This window comes from Manis pentadactyla, chromosome 12 (genome assembly GCF_030020395.1).
Source record: "Manis pentadactyla isolate mManPen7 chromosome 12, mManPen7.hap1, whole genome shotgun sequence".
Taxonomy (NCBI): domain Eukaryota; kingdom Metazoa; phylum Chordata; class Mammalia; order Pholidota; family Manidae; genus Manis; species Manis pentadactyla.
Window position 1 is genome coordinate 74,562,762 of NC_080030.1, and position 22,824 is coordinate 74,585,585.

At 37.3% G+C, this 22,824-nt stretch overlaps 1 protein-coding gene across 1 annotated transcript in view; it reads left to right on the forward strand.

Moving 5' to 3' along the window:
- The window catches only part of FRK (fyn related Src family tyrosine kinase), a 116,637-nt gene extending 104,326 nt beyond the window's left edge, over positions 1 to 12,311 (forward strand). The window contains exons 6-8 of the mRNA XM_036893570.2: positions 9,562 to 9,743; positions 10,766 to 10,931; positions 11,317 to 12,311. Of these exons, the coding sequence (XP_036749465.2) occupies positions 9,562 to 9,743; positions 10,766 to 10,931; positions 11,317 to 11,528 (560 nt within the window). The 3' untranslated portion in view covers positions 11,529 to 12,311. The remainder of the gene's footprint in view (positions 1 to 9,561; positions 9,744 to 10,765; positions 10,932 to 11,316) is intronic.
- The last annotated feature ends 10,513 nt before the right edge of the window (positions 12,312 to 22,824 follow it).

The window sequence follows — 22,824 nt, forward strand, 5'->3', positions numbered from 1 at the left end:
TCTTACATTATCCCCAGTAATTCGCTACTCTTGGGGTCTTCCTTTCTTTGGCAATGTCAGCACTTAGGCCTAATACCTTGGAGTCCTACATCTGACTGACAAACAAATCCCATTGGCTTGCTTTTCAAATATATCCAGGATTTTTCCATTTCTGGACATTCTCAGCTCTGTCCAAGCCAGCGTCAACCCCTTATTCTGTAATAGCCTCCTAATTGGTCTCCCTCTTGATTTTGTCCCTTTCAGTCTCTTCTCAGCACAGTAGCTGGAGAGAACCTGTTAAGATGTCAATCAGATCATGTCCCTCCTCCAGCTCAGAACTTTCGGTGACTCCCTTTGTTTCTCTCTGCACGACCTGGAAGGTCTTGTGTAACCTGGCTATCTGCACAAGACCTTGTGTAGCCCCTCTGACTGCATCTCCCACAGCTTCCCCTTTGTTCACTTGGTGCCCACTGCACTGCCCTTTGTTGCTCTTCGTATCTTCCAGACGCATTTGCTTCAGGCCCTTCACTGTTGTTTCATCCATCTGAACATTTTCTCATCACTCGTCCATGTAGCTCACTTCTTCACTTTCTTATAGTCTTTACTCACACATTCTCATCATAGTGAGTTCTCACTGGTCACCCTCTAAATTCTAAAATTTAATCTCCTTCTACTGACTTTTTGTATTATTTCCTGCTCTTTGTTTTCTCATCTTAGCTGTTAATCATCTTATAATGATGACCTATTTATATAGTTTATTTTTATGTTCTACAATACAACTCCATGAGGACAAATATCTTGCTCTGTTTTAGTGCTAGCACACTGTCAGGCATGTAGAAGGTGTGCACTAATTATGTGGTGACTGACTGAATGAATAAATTAATGGATAGATTAAGCTGGGGATATCCTGAACTTAATATAATTGAGATTTGGGCTTGAGCTTGTTTTGAGGCTCTTGATATCAGCTTGAAAAGATGCACTTACTACACTGTAAACTCCTTTGGCATTGAGGATTTCTGTGGCTTGATGTGTTTTACTTAGAGCTGGGCATGAACCCTGCCATATTCTGGGTTAGGGCCTTTAAGGTCAAGTTTACCAAGGTCTTCATTTGCCAGGATACTTAGTAGCTAGGAGGAGTAATATGCTCATTACAGACAATTGCTTCTTAGTTCAGATGGGTTAAATTCAATGAGGTGATATTAAAATGAATCTGCCACTCTTAAACAGCCCATCATGATCAATATTAAGCTGAAAGACTCTTCAGTAATGGAATATAATTGAAAATATTTTCTCTCTACAGATGTAAATTGTCTTAGGTCTGTGAACTTTTATATCAGTTTTGACTTTTGGCCATTGTGTTAGAAGTGGGCTCTCAGTTTACTTAGGTCGTTCCTAGGCCACGGACTCTTTCAAAGTGGAAAAAGTGTTCTTACTCAATTTCCTTCACAATTGTACCTGTCAAGAGAAACCTTTTAAAACCACTAAAACAGGATTAGGTATTATATTTCATAGTTTAAATAACATACATATTTTTCTACAGAGCCATCTTTGTAGTCCTTAAGCTTGGCTGAATATTTTTTTTGTAATAATTTTCTCCAAAATGGGAGAGGCTTACCAAAAATTTTTAGCATTGAGTGTAATTGATACCAGGCATTTCATACTAAAATGTACAGAATAAATATGTGCATTTTCAAAAGTTTATTTGGGCATGTTTTCTTTCTAATAAATACTTATAGAGCATCTAACATATGCTAGAATATTTTCTTCCTCTCTTTCTTCTCCCTCCCTTCTTCCTTCCCTCCCTCCCCCTCCTCCCTTCTTTCCTTCCTCTCTTCTCTTCCCTTTCTTTTTTCTTTTAAATCACGCTCTAGCAAGTTGTTTTCATTGAGATACTGTTTCAGTGACTACAACTGCATAACTACTTGCTGTTTGGATGTATGGAGGTCTCTCCATAGCCTCTGACTTTTGAGTGCTCAGGGATCATGTCTAAGTTTTAAGGAGGAGTATAGACTAGTTCTTGAAAGTGTGAGATTTCAGCCTCAAACATACATGGATTTGAATCTCCACTCTACAACTTATTATTTCCTCTGAGTAGCAGAAACCTCTATGAAATAGGGAGCTTAATAACACTACTTATTCATAGAGTTGTTCTGAGTATTAAATGAGGTGATTTACTGGAAATTAACCATATGGGACAGTGGTAGAAGAGGTACATATATGTTTAATTTTTTTCGTTAAAAACACTGTATAACACTCACTATATGCCAGGCAATTCTCTAAGTCCTGTACAAATATTAACTTAGTTCATTCTTCTAACAACCTCATGAAATATGTATTGTTAGTGTCATCCCTGTTTTATAGTGGAATAAACTGAGTGTAGAGAGGGTAAACAATTTTTCCAAGGTGGTTGAGCTGGAATTCAAACCCAGGAAATCTGGCTCTGTAGTACATACTTTTAACCATACACACACCAATGATATTATTTTCCTGAATCAACCAGTATTTGTTATCGGTTGATGTACAACCAATTGCCCCAAAGCTTAATGGCTTAAAGCAAAGACATTTATTATATCAGCTTCTGTGGTCAGAAGTCCAGGTGCCACTGGGGTGGGTCTCCTGTCTCAGGGCTTCCACAGGCTGCCAGGCTCCAGGTGTTGGCAGGGCCTCCAGCCCTCTGAAGGCTGGTGGGAGGCTACCACCAAGTGCTGTCGTGTCATTTCAGCAGGTGTCGGCTCCCCCATGGCTGTTGGGTTGAGGAGGTCAGTTTCTTGCTGGTCACTGGCTGGAGCTGCCCTGTGCTCCTTGTGGCATGGATCTGTCCTTAGGGCAGCTCACAGCATGGCAGCTGGCTCCCTCAGAGTGAGTGAAGAGCATAGCAAGAGAGGAGAGTTCCAGCAAGATGGAGCCAGTATTTTCTAACTTCTCTTGGGAGTGATGCCCCATCACTTCTGCCATATTCTGTTTGTTCGAAGTGAGTCACTAGGTCTCAACTATACTTAATAGAAGGGGATTTCACAACAGTATGGATATCAGGAGGTGGAGAATATTGGGAGCCTTTTAGAAGCTGCCTACAGTGTAGCTTAGGACTACTCACCAGTTTATCTTAACTTTTTTACATTTCTTTCTTACTAAGTAAATTTAATATCATAAAGCATAGCTATTTTGGCCAACAAACCAGCAATGCTTTGCCATTATGCTGCATGCTGTTATATTTTGTCTTTTTGCTTACATCTCATTTTAGGTTGAGTAATTAATGTTAGGTGCTATGGCATACAATTCTAAACTCTCAGTGACATAACAAAAAATATGCGTATTCTATGTGCATCAGTCTGCGCCTTCTGGCGGCTGTCTCTGAGCAGTGACACAAGGACTCAGACTCCTCCATCAAGTGACTCTGCCATTTTAAGCTTCTCTTTCCTAGCTGCAAATATGTGGGAAATTTTAAGGACCAGACCTATAGGGGATGAACTTCTTCCCTGCATATATTGGAGTGCATGGTACTAGTGACATGGCCCAATTTTACTGCAAGAGAAAATGTGTAATGTATTTTCTGTGTTTGCCTGGGAAGAAAAGGACAAATGGGTCAAGGAGCAGTTAGTCTCACCTCACCTTCTATTTAAATATACTGCTTGCATTAAAAAAAAAGTACAAGTACACACACATGCTTAGATCTTTACCATTTAAAACAATGCTCTGGACTTTATTAATTTAAATTTTTTGGGAAAATATAGCAACCAAATAGAAAGTACATCATACAGTATAGTTTATCACTAAATATAAAGTGAGCAAGTAAACAACTGGGCAGCTGCTGTGCAAATCAAGAATGAGAACATGGCTAGTGCTCTGGAAACTCTCTGAGTATGTTATCAGTGACAACCTCACTACCATGATAATGCTTTCTCTTGACTTATATTTTGCTCCAGCAGCTCTTTTTGTCTTCCCTTCTCTTTTTTAAAATCGTTATTTATTTATTTAATTTTGATATCATTAATCTACAATTACATATGAGCTACATTATGGTAACTAGACTCCCCCCATCATCAAGTCTCCACCACATATCCCATTACAGTCACTGTCCATCAGCGTAGTAAGATGTTATAGAGTCACTACTTGTCTTCTCTGTGTTGTACAGCCCTCCCTGTGCCCCCCACCCCCTAAATTATGTCTGCTAATCATAATGTCCCTTTTCCCCCTTATCCCTCCCTTCCCACCCACCCTCCCCAGTCCCTTTCCCTTTGGTAACTGTTAGTCCATTCTTGGATTCTGTGAGTTTGCTGCTGTTTTGTTCCTTCAGTTTTTTACTTTGTTCTTATACTGCACATATGAGTGAAATCATTTGGTACTTGTCTTTTTCCATCTGCCTTATTTCACTGAGCCTAATACCCTCTAGCTCTATCCATGTTGTTGCAAAAGGTATGATTTGTTTTTCTTCTTATGGCTGAATAATATTCCATTGTGTGTATGTACCACATTTTCTTTATCCATTCATCTACTCATGGATACTTAGGTTGCTTCCATTTCTTGGCTATTGTAAATAGTGATGTGTTAAATATAGGAATGCTTATGTCTTTTTCAAACTGGGCTCCTGCATTCTTAGGGTAAATTCCTAGGAGTGGAATTTCCAGGTCAAATGGTATTTCTATTTTTAGTTTTTTGAGGAACCTCCATGCTTTCCACAATGGTTGAACTAGTTTACATTCCCAAGAGCAGTGTAATAGGATTCCCCTTTCTCCACATCCTCGTCAACATTTGTTGCTGTTTGTGTTTTGGATGGTGGCCATCTTTACTGGTGTGAGGTGATACCTCATTGTGGTTTTAATTTGCATTTCTCTGATGATTAGTGATGTGGAGCATCTTTTCATGTGCCTGTTGGCCATATGAATTTCTTCTTTGGAGAAGTGTCTGCCCATTTCTTAATTGGATTATTTGCTTTTTGTTTGTTGAGGTGCATGAGCTCTTTATCTATTTGGAATGTCAACCCTTTATCAGATATGTCATTTATGAATATATCCTCCTTTACTGTAGGATGTCTTTTTGTTCTATTGATGGTATCCTTTGCTGTACAGAAGCTTTTTAGTTTGATATAGTCCCACTTGTTCCTTTTTCCTTTTGTTTCCCTTGCTTGGGGAAATAGGTTCATGAAGAAGTTGCTCATGTTATGTCCAAGAGATATTTGCCTATGCTTTTTCCTAAGAGTTTTATGGTTTCATGACTTACATTCAGGTCTTTGATCCATTTTGAACTTACTTTTGTGTATGGGGTTATCCAGCTTCATTCTCTTACATGTAGCTGTCCAGTTTTGCCAACACCAGCTGTTGAAGAGGCTGTCATTTCCCCATTGTATTTCCATGGCTCCTTTATTATATATTAATTGGCCATATATATTTGGGTTAATATCTGGAGTCTCTATTCTGTTCCACTGGTCTATGGGTCTGTTCTTGTGCCAGTACCAAATTGTCTTGATTACTGTGGCTTTGTAGTAGAGCTTGAAGTTGGGAAGCGAGACCCCCCTGCTTTATTCTTCATTCTCAGGATTGCTTTGGCTATTCACGGTCTTTTGTGGTACCATATGAATTTTGTAACTATTTGTTCCAGTTTGTTGAAGAATGCTGTTGGTATTTTGATAGGGATTGCATTGAATCTGTAGATTGCTTTATGCAGGATGGCTATTTTGACAATATTAATTCTTCCTAGCCTAGAGTATGGGATGAGTTTTCATTTGTTAGTGTCCTGTTTAATTTCTTTTAAGAGTGTCTTGTAGTTTTCAGGGTGTAGGTTTCTCACTTCCTTGGTTACGCTTATTCCTAGGTATTTTACTCTTTTTGATTCAATTGTGAATGGACTTTTTTTCCTGATTTCTCTTTCTGCTAGTTCATTGTTAGTGTATACGAAAGCCACAGATTTCTGTGTATTAATTTTGTATCCTGCAACTTTGCTGAATTCACATATTAGTTCTAGTAGTTTTGGAGTGGAGTCTTTAGGGATTTTTATGTATAATATCATGCCCTCTGGAAATAGTGACAGTTTGACTTCCTCCTTACAAATCTGGATGCCTTTTATTTCTTTGTTTTGTCTGATTGCTGTGGCTAGGACCTTCAGTACTATGCATTAAATATCTCTGGGGAAAGTAGGCATCCCTGTCTTCTTCCTGATCTTAGGTGAAAAGGTTTCAGCTTCTCACCTGTTGGCTGTGGGTTTGTCATATATGGCCTTTATTATGCTGAAGTACTTGCCCTCTATACCCATTTTGTTTAGAGTTTTTATCATGAATGGATGTTGAATTTTGTCAAATACTTTTTCTGCATCTATGGAGATGATCATGTGGTTTTTGTCCTTTGTTGATGTGGTGAATTTTCGAATGTTGTACCATCCTTGCATCCCTGAGATGAATCCCACTTGATCGTGGAGTAGGATCCTCTTGATGTATTTTTGAATTCGGTTTGCTAATATTTTGTTGAGTATTTTTGCGTCTATGTTCATCAGGGATATTGGTCTGTAGTTCTCTTTTTTGGTGGGGTCTTTGCCTGGTTTGGTATTAGGGTGATGTTGGCTTCATAGAATGAGTTTGGGACTATTCCCTCCTCTTCTATTTTTTGGAAAACTTTTAGGAGAATGGCTATTACGTCTTCTCTATATGTCTGATAAAATTCTGTGGTGAATCCGTCTGTACCAGGGGTTTTGTTCTTGGGTAGTTTTTTGATTACTGATTCAATTTCATTGTTGGTAATTGGTCTGTTTAGATTTTCTGTTTCATCCTTGGTCAGTCTTAGAAGGTTGTATTTTTCTAGGAAGTTGTCCATTTCTTCTTGGTTTTCCAGCTTGTTAGCATATAGATTTTTATAGTATTCTCTAATAATTCTTTGTATTTCTGTGGGGTCCATCATGATTTTTCCTTTCTTATCTTTAATTCTCTTTTTTGCTTAATAAGTCTGCCTCGGGGTTGGTCTATTTTGTTTATTTTCTCAAGGAACCAGCTCTTGGTTTCATTGATTTTTTTTCTATTGTTTTATTCTTCTCAATTTTATTTATTTTTTCTCTCAACTTCATTATGTCCCTCCTTCTAATGACTTTGGAACTTATTTGTTCTCTTTCCAGTTTCAATAATTGTGACTTTGGACTATTCATTTGGGATTGTTCTTCCTTCCTTAAATAGGCCTGGATTGCTATATACTTTCCTCTTAGATATGCCTTTGCTGTGTCCCACAGAATTTGGGGCTTTGTGCTGTTGTTGTCATTTGTCTCCATATATTGCTTGATCTCTGATTTAATTTGGTCACTGATCCATTGATTATTTAGGAGCATGTTGTTAAGCCTCCATGTGTTTGTGAGCCTTTTTGTTTTCTTTGTACAATTTATTTCTAGTTGTATACCTTTGTGATCTAAGAAGTTGGTTGGTAGAGTTTCAATCTTTTTGAATTTACTGAGGCTCTTTTTGTGGCCTAGTATGTGGTCTATTCTGGAAAATGTTCCATGTGCAATTGAGAAGAATGTATATCCTGCTGATTTGGGGTGTAGAGTTCTGTAGATGTCTGTTAGGTCCATCTGTTCTTGTGTGTTGTTCAGTGTCTCTGTGTCCTTACTTATTTTATGTCTGTTTGATCTGTCCTTTGGAGTGAGTGGTGTGTTGAAGTCTCCTAAAATGATTGCATGCATTGTATTTCCTCCTTTAATTCTGTTAGTGTTTGTTTCACATATGTTGGTGATCCTGTATTGGGTGCACATATATTTATAATGGTTATATCCTCTTATTGGACTGATCCCTTTATCATTATGTAATTTCCTTCTTTGGGAGGAGATTTCTGCTGCCCTACTCATGCTGCCATCTTGAGCCCCTCCCCTTGTCTTCCCTTTTTCACTAGGGTTTTGGAAATTGATATCTCCTTTTGCTGTCCCCTTGTCCTCATCTCTCATTCAGCTCTCAGCTCCTTATGCTCCATCTCCAATGAAACTGCCCTTCATGCTACCACACTCACCAATGACCCCCTCATTGTTATATCTAAAAAGTGCTTTTTATCCAATCTTGCTAGACCTGCTTGTGGAATCTGACAATCATGGTGTTTTTCTCTTTCTCAAAAACTTTGCCTATTGCAGTATCCTTGTCTGGTTCTCCTCTCATTCTTCTGGCTGATTCTTCTAGTTTTCTTGCAGGTTTATCTTCTTCTTCCCACCCTAAATGTTGGTGTTTTTCATAATTCTGTCACTTCCTAACAATCTCACCCACTTTCAATGTTTCACTCCCACTTATAAACTCTTACTGTTAAATCGATATCTTAGCCACATGCTCTGCCCTGAGCTCCAGACTATACGCTTGCCTTCTTTTAGTCATTTCTGCTTGGGTAATTCACATGCATCTGTGCCTTAACAAAGCCTAAACTGCTTATTTTCTGATTAGGCAGCAGTAGTTATAATAATCATAGTTTGAGTTTGCTGAGTTCTGTCTAGGTGCCAGGCACTGGTTAAGTGCTTTACAAATACTACCTCATTTAATTCTCATTTCAGTGACCAATACCATAAGGTAGTTACAATTACTGTTATGTAGATGAGGAAACGAAGGCACAGGAGTGTTAAGCAGGTTGCCCAAAATGTGAGGCAGAGCCCTCATTCAAATTCTGGCACTCTATTTTCAAACCATCTTCCTAACTCCTGTATTACAGTTGCCTCTCAAGTCAGGAGGTGTGTCTAAGGCTCTTGATCATGTGTCTAGTATTTGGCTTATTCAGTCAGGGATAATGATAGTTTGGATTTATATGAGATCTTTTCAGTTCTCCAGAAATCTGAAGATATTTACTAGCAGCATGGTGGCTAAACAGTATCCGAGGATGGCTGACCCCATTTTACAAAGTCATCATAAAATAACACTAACCTCTCTGTTAATGATCAAACTGACCCTATGACACAAATTTCCTATTTAGTTTCACAGGATGAGCTGGAGGACCTATGTCTATTAAAGGTATGCTCATGCCTGGAGAGACAAGTGACTTATTCTAGGAAATAATATGCTAATAAAGGGAAATTAAAAAAAATGCATCAAGCTTAATGGACTTCAAATGTAACATACATATTTTGTAACTACTGACAGATCCTTCATTTTTAGTGAGCTAATTTTTAAGAACAATATAATGGAAGAATGAAAACTTTTCATTGGCTTAGCCATGCAAATTACTAGTTTCAAAGATTAAAACAAACTTCAGTATTTGGAAGAAATCTGTACTCAACCACATGACAGTTTCTATGAAGAGGTGAGTCAGTGATGCGTGGCATGGAAAAGGCAATATGGGGAATCTCTCAGTTATTTGTGGCTGTGTTTGGGTCATGTGACACTGTTGTTTCTGTCCCTGTGTAATGCTCATTAAAAGGAGGGGAGGGCCACAGCTTTGGAATGTGTTTGGACTCTGAAAACTCTTGCCTCATTAACCCTTTACAGGAAATGAAATGGTTTATATTGATTGTATTTCTTTGTTCAACAGATCAGTGCTATGACACTGAATCCCACTGATAGCTCATTCATCAAAATTTTCAGAATTCACTTAAATAGCTCAAATGTTCTCCAGAGTAAATCTCTTATTTTCTCTTACTGCCTAGATGATGCTGGATCAAAAATCCATCTGACTCAGCAGGTAGACATGGCAGCACAGGTGGCCTCTGGGATGGCCTACCTGGAGTCCCAAAACTACATCCATAGAGATCTGGCTGCCAGAAATGTCCTTGTTGGTGAACATAATATCTACAAAGTGGCAGATTTTGGACTTGCAAGAGTCTTTAAGGTGGATTTTGTTTTGTTTGAATTAGTTTGTGTAATGGGTTGAAAGCCTAAGAGACCAGTAGACTAATAGATTTAGTTATTCCTCAAAACAATGTTTCCCTAAGTTCTGTGGTCCATAGAACACTCATTAGTCCAAGGCCTTACAAACTGCCTCCTGTTTCTATTTCCTCACCAAGGAGAAAGAGAGAAAATGATGACCAACCAGATGGTAAAGCATATAATTATGTTTATGGCTAAGTTATAAAGATATATTTTTCAGTACCAGTAGCCTTTTTTTGTCTGCCTCTATTTTCCTTACAAAAAGTAGCCCTTACCTACCTTTGCTCATTTTATGCCAGACTAATATGCATGCTGCCAGCATTCTTTGGCATCACTGGCTTTTTAATTCCTGCCTGTTCCCACCCATTTCATGACATCAGGCCAAAAAACAGTGATATAAAAGATATAATATTAGATACTTTTCTCTGAAATTAAGTTTTAATTTCTACATTGTACTCTAAAAATAAGGACGTGGGGCATGAAACACAACAAATAAGTGATTTTCTTTAGATTTTCATGAACTCATTATCTTTTTTTTTGTAATTTAATTAGAGACCCAGTGAGTTGATGTATTAATTTAAATCACTTGAATCCTATTTTTCAGTATTAGAAAATGGTTACATGATAATTATCAGTCAGGGATTCCAGCAGTAAATCAGAAAACAGGCTTTGCTTTCATTTTTTTGTTTGCTGAAGACCAGATGTAAAACCAATAATCACACAAATTCACCCACATGGAGGAGAATACTCCTTCCAGTGCTAATTTTACCTCATAGTTGGCTCTCAAAGAATACTTTATTAATGACTTTCTGTAGATTTTTTTAGTCTTCTATGCCAGATTTGGAATTTGCTACTGTGATTATCAATTGAACTAAGCTCATTTTGAATCTTTCTCCTCTAAATTTTAATGTGAAGCAGGTTACAGATGAACAGGGGTGACAAAAAAATCATTTAACTTGGCATGATTCCTTAATGCATTAACAGGTAGATAATGAAGACATCTATGAATCTAAACAAGGAATAAAGCTGCCAGTGAAGTGGACTGCACCTGAGGCCATTCGTGCTAATAAATTCAGCATTAAGTCCGATGTATGGTCATTTGGAATCCTTCTTTATGAAATCATTACTTATGGCAAAATGCCTTATAGTGGTGAGTAATTGATTCTGAAGTGGTCCTTCCTGCTGTAGGTCACTTACTTAGGTGTGACTCTAACTGCTTTGTCCAGACTTAGAGGGCAGAGTTATGAGGATGATGACCCTATGAGTCTCTGGGAGCATACTAGATAAAAGTAGACGGTGATTATTTGCATTAATGAAGTGGTTTATTGCCTCCTCCTTTGCTCTTGAATTTGCAGTCTTATAGACATTACTTGCTTCAAGATTTAGTTTAATTTATGTAGCCTGGAAAAGGGATGGTACACTTCATAGTTTAGCCAAGGAAATCAATTTGCTTTGTAATCTAGAGATTATTATCCATGAATTTAAGACTCTGATCTTTAACTTGGTTTTTGTTGGATCCCTTCTTTATTTTTTAGGTATGACAGGTGCTCAGGTAATACAAATGTTGGGTCAAAACTATAGACTCCCTCAACCATCTAACTGTCCACTGCAGTTCTACAACATCATGTTGCAATGCTGGAATGCAGAGCCCAAGGAACGGCCAACATTTGAGACATTGCATTGGATACTTGAGGACTATTTTGAAACTGACTTTTCATATTCAGAGTCAAATAATTTTATAAGCTGAAGACAGGAGAAGAACATCAAATGATGAAGTAGCAATAAAGTCCAATAATCAGTCTAGAAATACAACCTTATTAGCCAACTGTGAAATGAGTTAATCATGACATATTCAAGTGATGGGGTCAGTTTAGCCTTGAGTATAAAAAAGATTTTATCTGTACTTTATTGACTGGGCAACACTGCAGGACAATCTAAGATGATATATCATTTTCTCACTGCCTAGCAGAAGCAAACACACTAAAAAAACTTAATTCTCTTTTTAAAAGACACTTGTACATTTCTATTTACTGTTTGAAATATTGATCAAGAGGATCAACAGATGATAGTCAATTTTTACTCACTGTAGCATTTTCCTGTTTACTGATTAAAGTGGTGATTCATTATTCCTCACATTGCTGAATCCCATCAGGCTGTTATTATGAAGGAATTTGATTGCTTTGCTGCACAGCAGGACCTGTGTTTGGTGATATTTTTTTTCTCTTTTAAAATACCAAGTAACTACAATAATGGTAAAGCCATGTTAAATGACTTGATTGTACTTGGAGTAATTGCACACATTTTTTCTTATGCATAAAAATGAAGCAGCTGTTGGGAAAAAGAATTAAAATTTCTCTCATTTTGTAGAAGGAAATGATGGAATTTTTCTAGACCTTCGTGTGTGTCATTTGAGAATCATCTACATTACTTTTAATCTCTTAATGTTAAGAATCATATTGCGAAGCTGATGAGTTATTATCCATGGAAATACATGCGAAACATCTACTAGTCAGGAAGGTCTAAGAAATAAGTATTAAAATAGTTTAGGAAACTGAGAGGAGAGCAGTGTGATTGCTGTGGCCTTGGATTTCTGAATAATTAAAAATAATGTATCTCTGGCATAAAGGCCAGACTTTTAAATTGACTACAAAACAGGTCAAACTGTATTCCAGATCTAGAGGCTAAGAATAATGTCTAACCTTGGTAATGAAACTGAATTTTTTGTCTGGTAGGACAAGAGGGCTTACTCATCTTAAATTTGCATTAACCTTTGTAAGAATGTAGTGTCTTCTTAAGTATGGGGTGTATCAAATTTTGCGCCTCATTAGATGATTAGAGAGAGTTCTCAAAGGCAGTTTCAAAATCAAATATATAGTCAAAAATGTTCTGCTGTAAAGCAATATGAATGAAACAAACCATGAGAAAACAGTATTTTAAGTTTATTCTCTCATCTTTAAAGGGGAAGAAGAACATATCTCAACAGACACAGAAACCTCAGTTCAAAGTGAAATAGATTTGTAAACTCTCTAACTTGAAGACAGGAGACAAGAATGGCTGTAGGCACAATATCATTAGCAGTCCAATTATGTTAACAAATACCCAAGTCCTTTCTACTCTTCTCTCTGTCACAAACACTGTCCTCATTTTCCTGGTCACAAATGGCTCTGTGTAGCAATTACAGATTGTTCTCTTCTCTCTAACTCGGAGGAGAAAATGGAAACTTCTCTCTCTGCATTTGCAGCTTGCATAAAAACCATTCTTTTTCTGTTCAGGCAAATTGGGATCATATGCTGAGCCCTGGACCAATAATAGACTTGATGTGAGTGTAATGGGATGACTAATTCAGAATAAGTTCTGTCATTAAAGCTGGGAATGTGGTCACTCTTCCTGGTGCCAAGTTGGGAGGTTGGCTTATCTAAATAAAATTAGAAAAGATTAGAGGCTAGATAGTGTCCTTTGAGGAAAAAAAATCCCCTGAGAGGAAGTAACTGTACTATTGTAGGTAGGTGTGTACATACACTCAAACTTTTTTGAAATGGGCCATGGGGACTCATGATTTGAATCTCTTGCTTCCTTTATGAACATAAAATATTTATAAGGTAAGGTCAACCTAATCTTTTGAATTAGTTGACTATGTATAAGACAACTTCAATTATTCATTTAAAATCATTGAATCTAATTGTGAAAATACAACTGCTATGTTATTTGTCTTTTTGTAGCAGCTAATAATAATAATAATAATAATACATTTTTTAGTAAAGATATGTTTTTGAAATGTATAAAGAAGCTTATCCCTTCTCATTTTAATACCACCTGAAACCCATTTAACTTACTACATTTGATTCTTGGAGACGTTTATGTTCAAGGTTCTGTCAAAGCAATCTATTACTCTTGTTTTTACCTGATGGGTCATGGAGAAAAATAATGGATTCAGTTATGAGAAGCAGTAATAGATTTTTTTAAAGCTGACATAAATTTCTTTCCTTGTATAGAATAAAAGGATCAGGAAAAGATAAGTTGAATTTTCCTACAATGAGCCAGCTCTTGCTAAATTTACCTGCCACAAATTGTCTCAAAGCACTTTCTGTATAATGTTTTATTTATGTAATTCAGTTATTTGTAGGTGGTGGTGAGGGATATGAGTACATCATTTCATATGGTATTTCAAATCTCTTTTGACAAAAACTAACAATTTTTGCAATAGGAAAAAATTCAAAATCCTACTAAGCCTCTTTTAAGAAGGTTAGGAGGGAAATAGGTTTACACTACCTAAGGTCAAAAGAGACAAACAGTGGACTCCTAATAGTAGTGGAACCTGAATATTATATCATCAAAAATAAAGGTAAAGTCAAAGTGACCAGCCATCTGCAAAGTGGGCTGTGGGAGTGGGGAGTCTTAAGGGACAACAAAGAACAAGCCACGGGGGATAACCGGTTTGGCCCGTCCATAATGCCTACACACAACATGTGCCTGTGTGATGACTGCATGGAGAGACTGACCGTGAGGTGTCCAGACTCCTTCCGTTCTCTGTGGGCCCAAAGGGAACCACTGCCCTTGGAAGCGAGCCGCACCGCCGCTCAGCTGCAGCTTCCCGGACGGCGCAGGGCCCAGCTGCTACCCCGTGGATTTGACCGCAATGATGTTTTTCATGGTCTCATTGAGCATATGGTTTCTGGCCAAACAGCCTGGCTGATAATGTGCCTGTAGTGACTTTCTAGGCCTCTGCAAAGATATATAATGTGAACTAGAATGGTGATAATTTGGGTACTTATGCAAATTTTCATAGTGTTCTTCTATTGAAAAAGGCCACTCTTAAAAAAATAAATAAAAGAAGTTTGTATACCTAGGTATTGGAATTGCCCTTGGGCTTATCTGGTAATGTGTGGTTCTTGTATTTTCTAGCATCATTGTGGAGAAGTGTTGGTCTATAATCTCAAAAATGATCCAAAAAGTCTGTACTATAGGATAAAAAAACTAGAAAGTTTGATGAGAATACCTATAAATCTTTTACATCCATGACTCCAACAATATTAATTTTCATACTGTCATTATTTCCCTGCCTACATTACCCCATTAAACTCCGTCAGTCTTTTCCTTTCTTATATTAAGAAAGGGTTGGTAAATCTCTTAAATTATTTATTACATTTAGAAGTAACTGGTGAATAAAAATTGTGTGCAAACCCTGAATTTCAGAGGGCAGCTTCAGTCTGCACTAGGATGGCACTATCTACATAGGAGTCACAAGATTAAGTTATAAAGATAGACACACAATTATTTCCATTTACTCTTCTTGCTGAGTAATTTATCCATTAGTCATCTAAAGCAACAGGCTTCAATGTAACATCTTTTTCATCCTCCTGGAAAATAATCAGCTCTTCCAGAAAAGGGTAGCAAATCTCAAACATGCTTAAGTATCTAGTTGTTTGTATCACTGTGCAGGGTATTCAAGTCATGTAACATAATAACCATGAAATTGTACTTAGGGAAAAATGGCTAAAAACAACTGAAATTGATTTTTTAGAAGAAGCTAGAATTGTAATAATTTCCTGAGATTTTAGAATAGCGGCTTTAATCATTCTATTTGTAAAGATCAAGTTGCTTGTTATTAACTAAGTTATGTTTAATTTTTATGTTCCACACAATATCAGGGTAAAAGATATAATAGCTTTTAATTATTTTTCCAAACCTACATTTAATTATAGACTCAGAAAGTGGGAAAGAAGGTCTATTAACCAGATTAATATCTTTTAAAAGGTACCAGAGTGAGATTTTTGTCTCTAAAAAATGTGTATTTCTACATTGTACTCTTTAATGATGCTTATATTGTATAATTACATATGAATGTACATTGTAAATGATTGTTATATATTTAACAAAATGGATAAAAAAGTCCTGTTTAACTGTTCCATTTTTTTTTTTTGAGAGGGCATCCCTCATATTTATTGATCAAATGGTTGTTAACAACAATAGAATTCTGTATAGGGGACTCAATGCACAATCATTAAACCACCCCAAGCCTAATTTTCATCAGTCTCCAATCTTCTGAGGCACAGCAAACAAGTTCTTACATGGTGAACAAATTCTTACATAGTGAATAAGTTCTTACATGGTGAACAGTACAAGGGCAGTCATCACAGAAACTTTCGGTTTTGCTCATGCATTATGAACTATAAACAATCAGGTCAAATATGAATATTCGTTTGATTTTTATACTTGATTTATATGTGGATACCACATTTCTCCCTTTATTATTATTATTATTATTATTATTATTTTTAATAAAATGCTGAAGTGGTAGGTAGATGTAAGATAAAGGTAGAAAACTTAGTTTAGTGTTGTAAGACAGCAAATGTAGATGATCAGGTGTGTGCCTGTAGACTATGTGTTAATCCAAGCTAGACCAGGGCAATAAAACATCCATGGATGCAGATTTCTCTCAGAACAGGGGGGGTGAGGTTCTAAGCCTCACCTCTGTTGATCCCCAATTTCTCACCTGATGACCCCCCTGCGACTGTGCCTGTCTTAGGTTGTTCCTCCCTTGAGGAATCTTACCCGTCTCTGGCTAACCAGTCATCTTCCGGGGCCATTAACTGTTCCACTTTTATAATGCTTACTTACCTTGGCTCCAATACAAGTGTTTAACTAAAAAAAATTCTTTTATCTGGGTTCTTTAAAAATACTAAGGCAAAAGTTTTTCTTACAGATATATTTTACCTTAAGTGTTCTATCTTTATTTACATTGGATTATTCTAGTTATAGTAAACTGATTGTTTTTAACTTGATTTTTGAAAGTTGACTTCACTATTCAGAGGTCAAGTGGGTTGTGGACCTGCAACATTGATACATTTCATAGCAAGTAAAATGTTTCCTCAGTTGACTACATTAAAAGAGTCTGTATTTATTTGATAGGGAAAGTAAATCTGAATCCAGGAAATACGAGCTTGCTTGTATCACAAACTCCCGGCAGGTCAGCTGCTTGACGTCACCGTTCTCAGAGACCAGGCTGACCGGGAAACCAACAGCGCTTTTATCAGTTGCTCTCGCAATGGGAATGAAAACCCTGGGGAATCTCATGTTTGTTATTTTTTTTTTTTTTAAATAATTATTTTTTATTGAAGGGTAGTTGACGCACAGTATTACATTACATTAGTTTCAAGTGTACAACACAGTGGTAGAACATTTATATACATAATTCTAGGTTCCAGCTATCACCCTACCAAGCTGTTACAATATCTGGACTATATTCCTTATGCTATACATTACATCCCGGTTACTTATTTATTTTACCATTGGAAGTCTGTCCTTTTTTTTTTTTTTTTTTTTTGTGAGGGCATCTCTCATATTTATTGATCAAATGGTTGTTAACGACAATAAAATTCTGTATAGGGGAGTCAATGCTCAATGCACAATCATTAATCCACCCCAAGCCTAATTTTCGTCAGTCTCCAATCTTCTGAGGCATAACAAACAAGTTCTTACATGTAGAACAAATTCTTACATAATGAATAAGTTACATAGTGAACAGTACAAGGGCAGTCATCACAGAAACTTTCGGTTTTGCTCATGCATTATGAACTCTAAACAGTCAGTTCAAATATGAATACTCATTTGGTTTTTATACTTGATTTATATGTGGATACCACATTTCTCTCTTTATTATTATTATTTTTAATAAAATGCTGAAGTGGTAGGTAGATACAAGATAAAGGTAGAAAACATAGTTTAGTGTTGTAAGAGAGCAAATGTAGATGATCAGGTGTGTGCCTGTAGACTATGTGTTAATCCAAGCTAGACCAGGGCAATAAAACATCCACGTACGCAGAATATTTCTCTCAGAACAGGGGGGGTGAGGTTCTAAGCCTCACCTCTGTTGATCCCCAATTTCTCACCTGATGGCCCCCCTGCGACTGTGCCTGTCTTAGGTTGTCCCTCCCTTGAGGAATCTTACCCGTCTCTGGCTAACCAGTCATCTTCCGGGGCCATACAGGGAAATGTGAAGTTGGTAAGTGAGAGGGAAGCCTTATTGTTTGAAAAGGTTAGCTTTTTACTTCTTTGCATATTTATGCCCTGTGGCTTCTATGCCCAGCATTTGTCTTGAGGTGTCTTTACCACTTGGAAGAATTATGATACTCGGTAAATTTGATATGAGGCACGAATTCTATTCAAGGGTTGTAATTAGGAAGGAAGAAGAAAAGCTATAGAAGTAGCAGGCAGAAGAAAACCTGGGAAGATTGATTATTTCTTTGACATATCTTCTTGTAGAGTAACTTCAGCATATATAGGTTTTAAGCTACTACTTAAATTGCACACACACATTAACATAATAGGAGTATAGTTACATAACCAAAGCATATCTGTAATTACCAGCCATCTCCAGGGAAACCAAGAAAACCAGTTAGGCACCTTAGGCATTTGTGAAAACTTATCTATGATATGGTGGATATTGTCTAACTGAACTTGAACAGTCTGAGAGAAATCAGACAAATTAAAACAACCCATTCCTGGGGACTGTTCACATGCCATATGTTCTTTTAACAGTAAATAGTCTGTAGTTGTAAGACTTTGGAGTGCTACAATTTGCACTTCTCCAAATTCTTGGTTGAGTTCCAACAGTATAGATCCAGTCAAATTTGTTGTTTTACTGTATGCACAGGCCAGCTTAGATAACTCCTTCCTCATTCCCATGGCAAGTCCAGGAACTGGTGGGATGAGTGCATCTACAGCTGTAGCAGTGCATGGATCTTTGTTGGGGTGTTTTGATGAGCATCTTCTGGCATGAGTCTTCCAGAGAGTGCAGAGGTTGGAAGTTCTTTTTCATATCATATTTTAGTTCATTTTCGGGGTAGCCCAATTAGGCTTTGATCCTCTGTTAGTCCATTCTTGAGTTCTGTGATTCTGCTGCTGTTTTGTTCCTTCAGTTTTTCCTTTGTTCTTATATTCCACAGATAAGTGAAATCATTTAGTATTTCTCTTTCTCCGCTTGGCTTGTTTCACTGAGCATAATACCCTCCAGCTCCATCCATGTTGCTGCAAATGATTGGATTTGCCCTTTTCTTATGGCTGAGTAGTATTCCATTGTGTATATGTACCACATCTTCTTTATCCATTCATCTATTGATGGACATTTAGGTTGCTTCCAATTCTTGGCTATTTTAAATAGTGCTGCAATAAACATAGGGGTGCATCTGTCTTTCTCAAACTTGATTGCTGCGTTCTTAGGGTAAATTCCTAGGAGTGGAATTCCTGGGTCAAATGGTAAGTCTGTTTTGAGCATTTTGATGTACCTCCATACTGCTTTCCACAATGGTTGAACTAACTTACATTCCCACCAGCAGTGTAGGAGGGTTCCCCTTTCTCCACAGCCTCGCCACCATTTGTTGTTGTTTGTCTTTTGGATGGCAGCCATACTTACTAGTGTGAGGTGATACCTCATTGTAGTTTTAATTTGCATTTCTCTGATAATTAGCGATGTGGAGCATCTTTTCATGTGTCTGTTGGCCATCTGTATTTCTTTTTTGGAGAACTGTCTGTTCAGTTCCTCTGCCCATTTTTTAATTGGGTTATTTGTTTTTTGTTTGTTGAGGCGTGTGAGCTCTTTATATATTCTGGATGTCAAGCCTTTATCAGATGTGTCATTTTCAAATATATTCTCCCATACTGTAGGGTTCCTTTTTGTTCTATTGATGGTGTCTTTTGCTGTACAGAAGCTTTTCAGCTTAATATAGTCCCACTTGTTCATTTTTGCTGTTGTTTTCCTTGCCTGGGGAGATATGTTCAAGAAGAGGTCACTCATGTTTATGTCTAAGAGGTTTTCGCCTATGTTTTCTTCCAAGAGTTTAATGGTTTCATGGCTTACATTCAGGTCTTTCATCCATTTTGAGTTTACTTTTGTATATGGGGTTAGACAATGGTCCAGTTTCATTCTCCTACATGTAGCTGTCCAGTTTTGTCAGCACCACCTGCTGAAGAGACTGTCATTTCGCCATTGTATGTCCATGGCTCCTTTATCAAATATTAATTGACCATATATGTCTGGGTTAATGTCTGGATTGTCTAGTCTGTTCCATTGGTCTGTGGCTCTGTTCTTGTGCCAGTACCAAATTGTCTTGATTACTATGGCTTTATAGTAGAGCTTGAAGTTGGGGAGTGAGATCCCCCCTACTTTATTCTTCTTTCTCAGGATTGCTTTGGCTATTTGGGGTCTTTGGTGTTTCCATATGAATTTTTGAATTATTTGTTCCAGTTCATTGAAGAATGTTGCTGGTAGTTTCATAGGGAATGCATCAAATCTGTATATTGCTTTGGGCAGGATGGCCATTTTGACGATATTAATTCTTCCTAGCCGTGAGCATGGGATGAGTTTCCATCTGTTAGTGTCCCCTTTAATTTCTCTTAAGAGTGACTTGTAGTTTTCAGAGTATAAGTCTTTCACTTCTTTGGTTAGGTTTATTCCTAGGTATTTAATTTTTTTTGATGCAATTGTGAATGGAGTTTTTTTCCTGATTTCTCTTTCTGTTGGTTCATTGTTAGTATATATGAAAGCCACAGATTTCTGTGTGTTGATTTTGTATCCTGCAACTTTGCTGTATTCCGATATCAGTTCTAGTAGTTTTGGGGTGGAGTCTTTAGGGTTTTTTATGTACAGTATCATGTCATCTGCAAATAGTGACAGTTTAACTTCTTCTTTACCAATCTGGATTCCTTGTATTTCTTTATTTTGTCTGATTGCCGTGGCTAGGACCTCCAGTACTATGTTAAATAACAGTGGAGAGAGTGGGCATCCCTGTCTAGTTCCCGATCTCAGAGGAAATGCTTTCAGCTTCTCGCTGTTCAATATAATGTTGGCTGTGGGTTTATCATAGATGGCCTTTATTATGTTGAGGTACTTGCCCTCTATTCCCATTTTGCTGAGAGTTTTTAACATGAATGGATATTGAACTTTGTCAAATGCTTTTTCAGCATCTATGGAGATGATCATGTGGTTTTTGTCTTTCTTTTTGTTGATGTGGTGGATGATGTTGATGGACTTTCGAATGTTGTACCATCCTTGCATCCCTGGGATGAATCCCACTTGGTCATGGTGTATGATCCTTTTGATGTATTTTTGAATTCGGTTTGCTAATATTTTGTTGAGTATTTTTGCATCTTCGTTCATCAGGGATATTGGTCTGTAGTTTTCTTTTTTGGTGGGGTCTTTGCCTGGTTTTGGTATTAGGTTGATGTTAGCTTCATAGAAAGAGTTTGGGAGTATCCCCTCCTCTTCTATTTCTTGGAAAACTTTAAGGAGAATGGGTATTATGTCTTCCCTGTATGTCTGATAAAATTCCGAGGTAAATCCATCTGGCCCGGGGGTTTTGTTCTTTGGTAGTTTTTTGATTACCGCTTCAATTTCGTTGCTGGTAATTGGTCTGTTTAGATTTTCTTTTTCTTCCTGGGTCAATATTGGAAGGTTATATTTTTCTAGGAAGTTGTCCATTTCTCCTAGGTTTCCCAGCTTGTTAGCATATAGGTTTTCATAGTATTCTCCAATAATTCTTTGCATTTCTGTGGGGTCCGTCGTGATTTTTCCTTTCTCGTTTCTGATTCTGTTGATGTGTGTTGACTCTCTTTTCCTCTTAATAAGTCTGGCTAGAGGCTTATCTATTTTGTTTATTTTCTCGAAGAACCAGCTCTTGTTTTCATTGATTTTTACTGTTGTTTTATTCTTCTCAATTTTATTTATTTCTTCTCTGATCTTTATTATGTCCCTCCTTCTGCTGACCTTAGGCCTCATCTGTTCTTCTTTTTCCAATTTCGATAATTGTGACATTAGACCATTCATTTGGGATTGCTCTTCCTTTTTTAAATATGCTTGGATTGCTATATACTTTCCTCTTAAGACTGCTTTTGCTGTGTCCCACAGAAGTTGGGGCTTAGTGTTGTTGTTGTCATTTGTTTCCATATATTGCTGGATCTCCATTTTGATTTGGTCATTGATCCATTGATTATTTAGGAGCGTGTTGTTAAGCCTCCATGTGTTTGTGAGCCTCTTTGCTTTCCTTGTACACTTTATTTCTAGTTTTATGCCTTTGTGGTCTGAAAAGTTGGTTGGTAGGATTTCAATCTTTTGGAATTTTCTGAGGCTCTTTTTGTGGCCTAGTATGTGGTCTATTCTGGAGAATGTTCCATGTGCACTTGAGAAGAATGTATATCCCGCTGCTTTTGGATGTAGAGTTCTATAGATGTCTATTAGGTCCATCTGCTCTACTGTGTTGTTCAGTGCTTCCGTGTCCTTACTTATTTTCTGCCCAGTGGATCTATCCTTTGGGGTGAGTGGTGTGTTGAAGTCTCCTAGAATGAATGCATTGCAGTCTATATCCCCCTTTAGTTCTGTTAGTATTTGTTTCACATATGCTGGTGCTCCTGTGTTGGGTGCATATATATTTATAATGGTTATATCCTCTTGTTTGACTGAACCCTTTATCATTATGTAGTGTCCTTCTTTATCTCTTGTTACTTTCTTTGTTTTGAAGTCTATTTTGTCTGATATTAGTACTGCAACCCCTGCTTTCTTCTCACTGTTGTTTGCTTGAAATATGTTTTTCCATCCCTTGACTTTTAGTCTGTACATGTCTTTGGGTTTGAGGTGAGTTTCTTGTAAGCAGCATATAGATGGGTCTTGCTTTTTTATCCATTCTGTTACTCTGTGTCTTTTGATTGGTGCATTCAACCCATTAACATTTAGGGTGACTATTGAAAGATATGTACTTATTGCCATTGCAGGCTTTAAATTCGTGGTTACCAAAGGTTCAAGGTTAGCCTCTTTAGTATCTTACTGCCTAACTTAGCTCGCTTATTGAGCTGTTATATACACTGTCTGGAGATTCTTTTCTTCTCTCCCTTCTTGTTCCTCCTCCTCGATTCTTCATATGTTTGGTGTTTTGTTCTGTGCTCTTTCTAGGAGTGCTCCCATCTAGAGCAGTCCCTGTAAGATGTTCTCTAGAGGTGGTTTGTGGGAAGCAAATTCCCTCAGCTTTTGTTTGTCTGGGAATTGTTTAATCCCA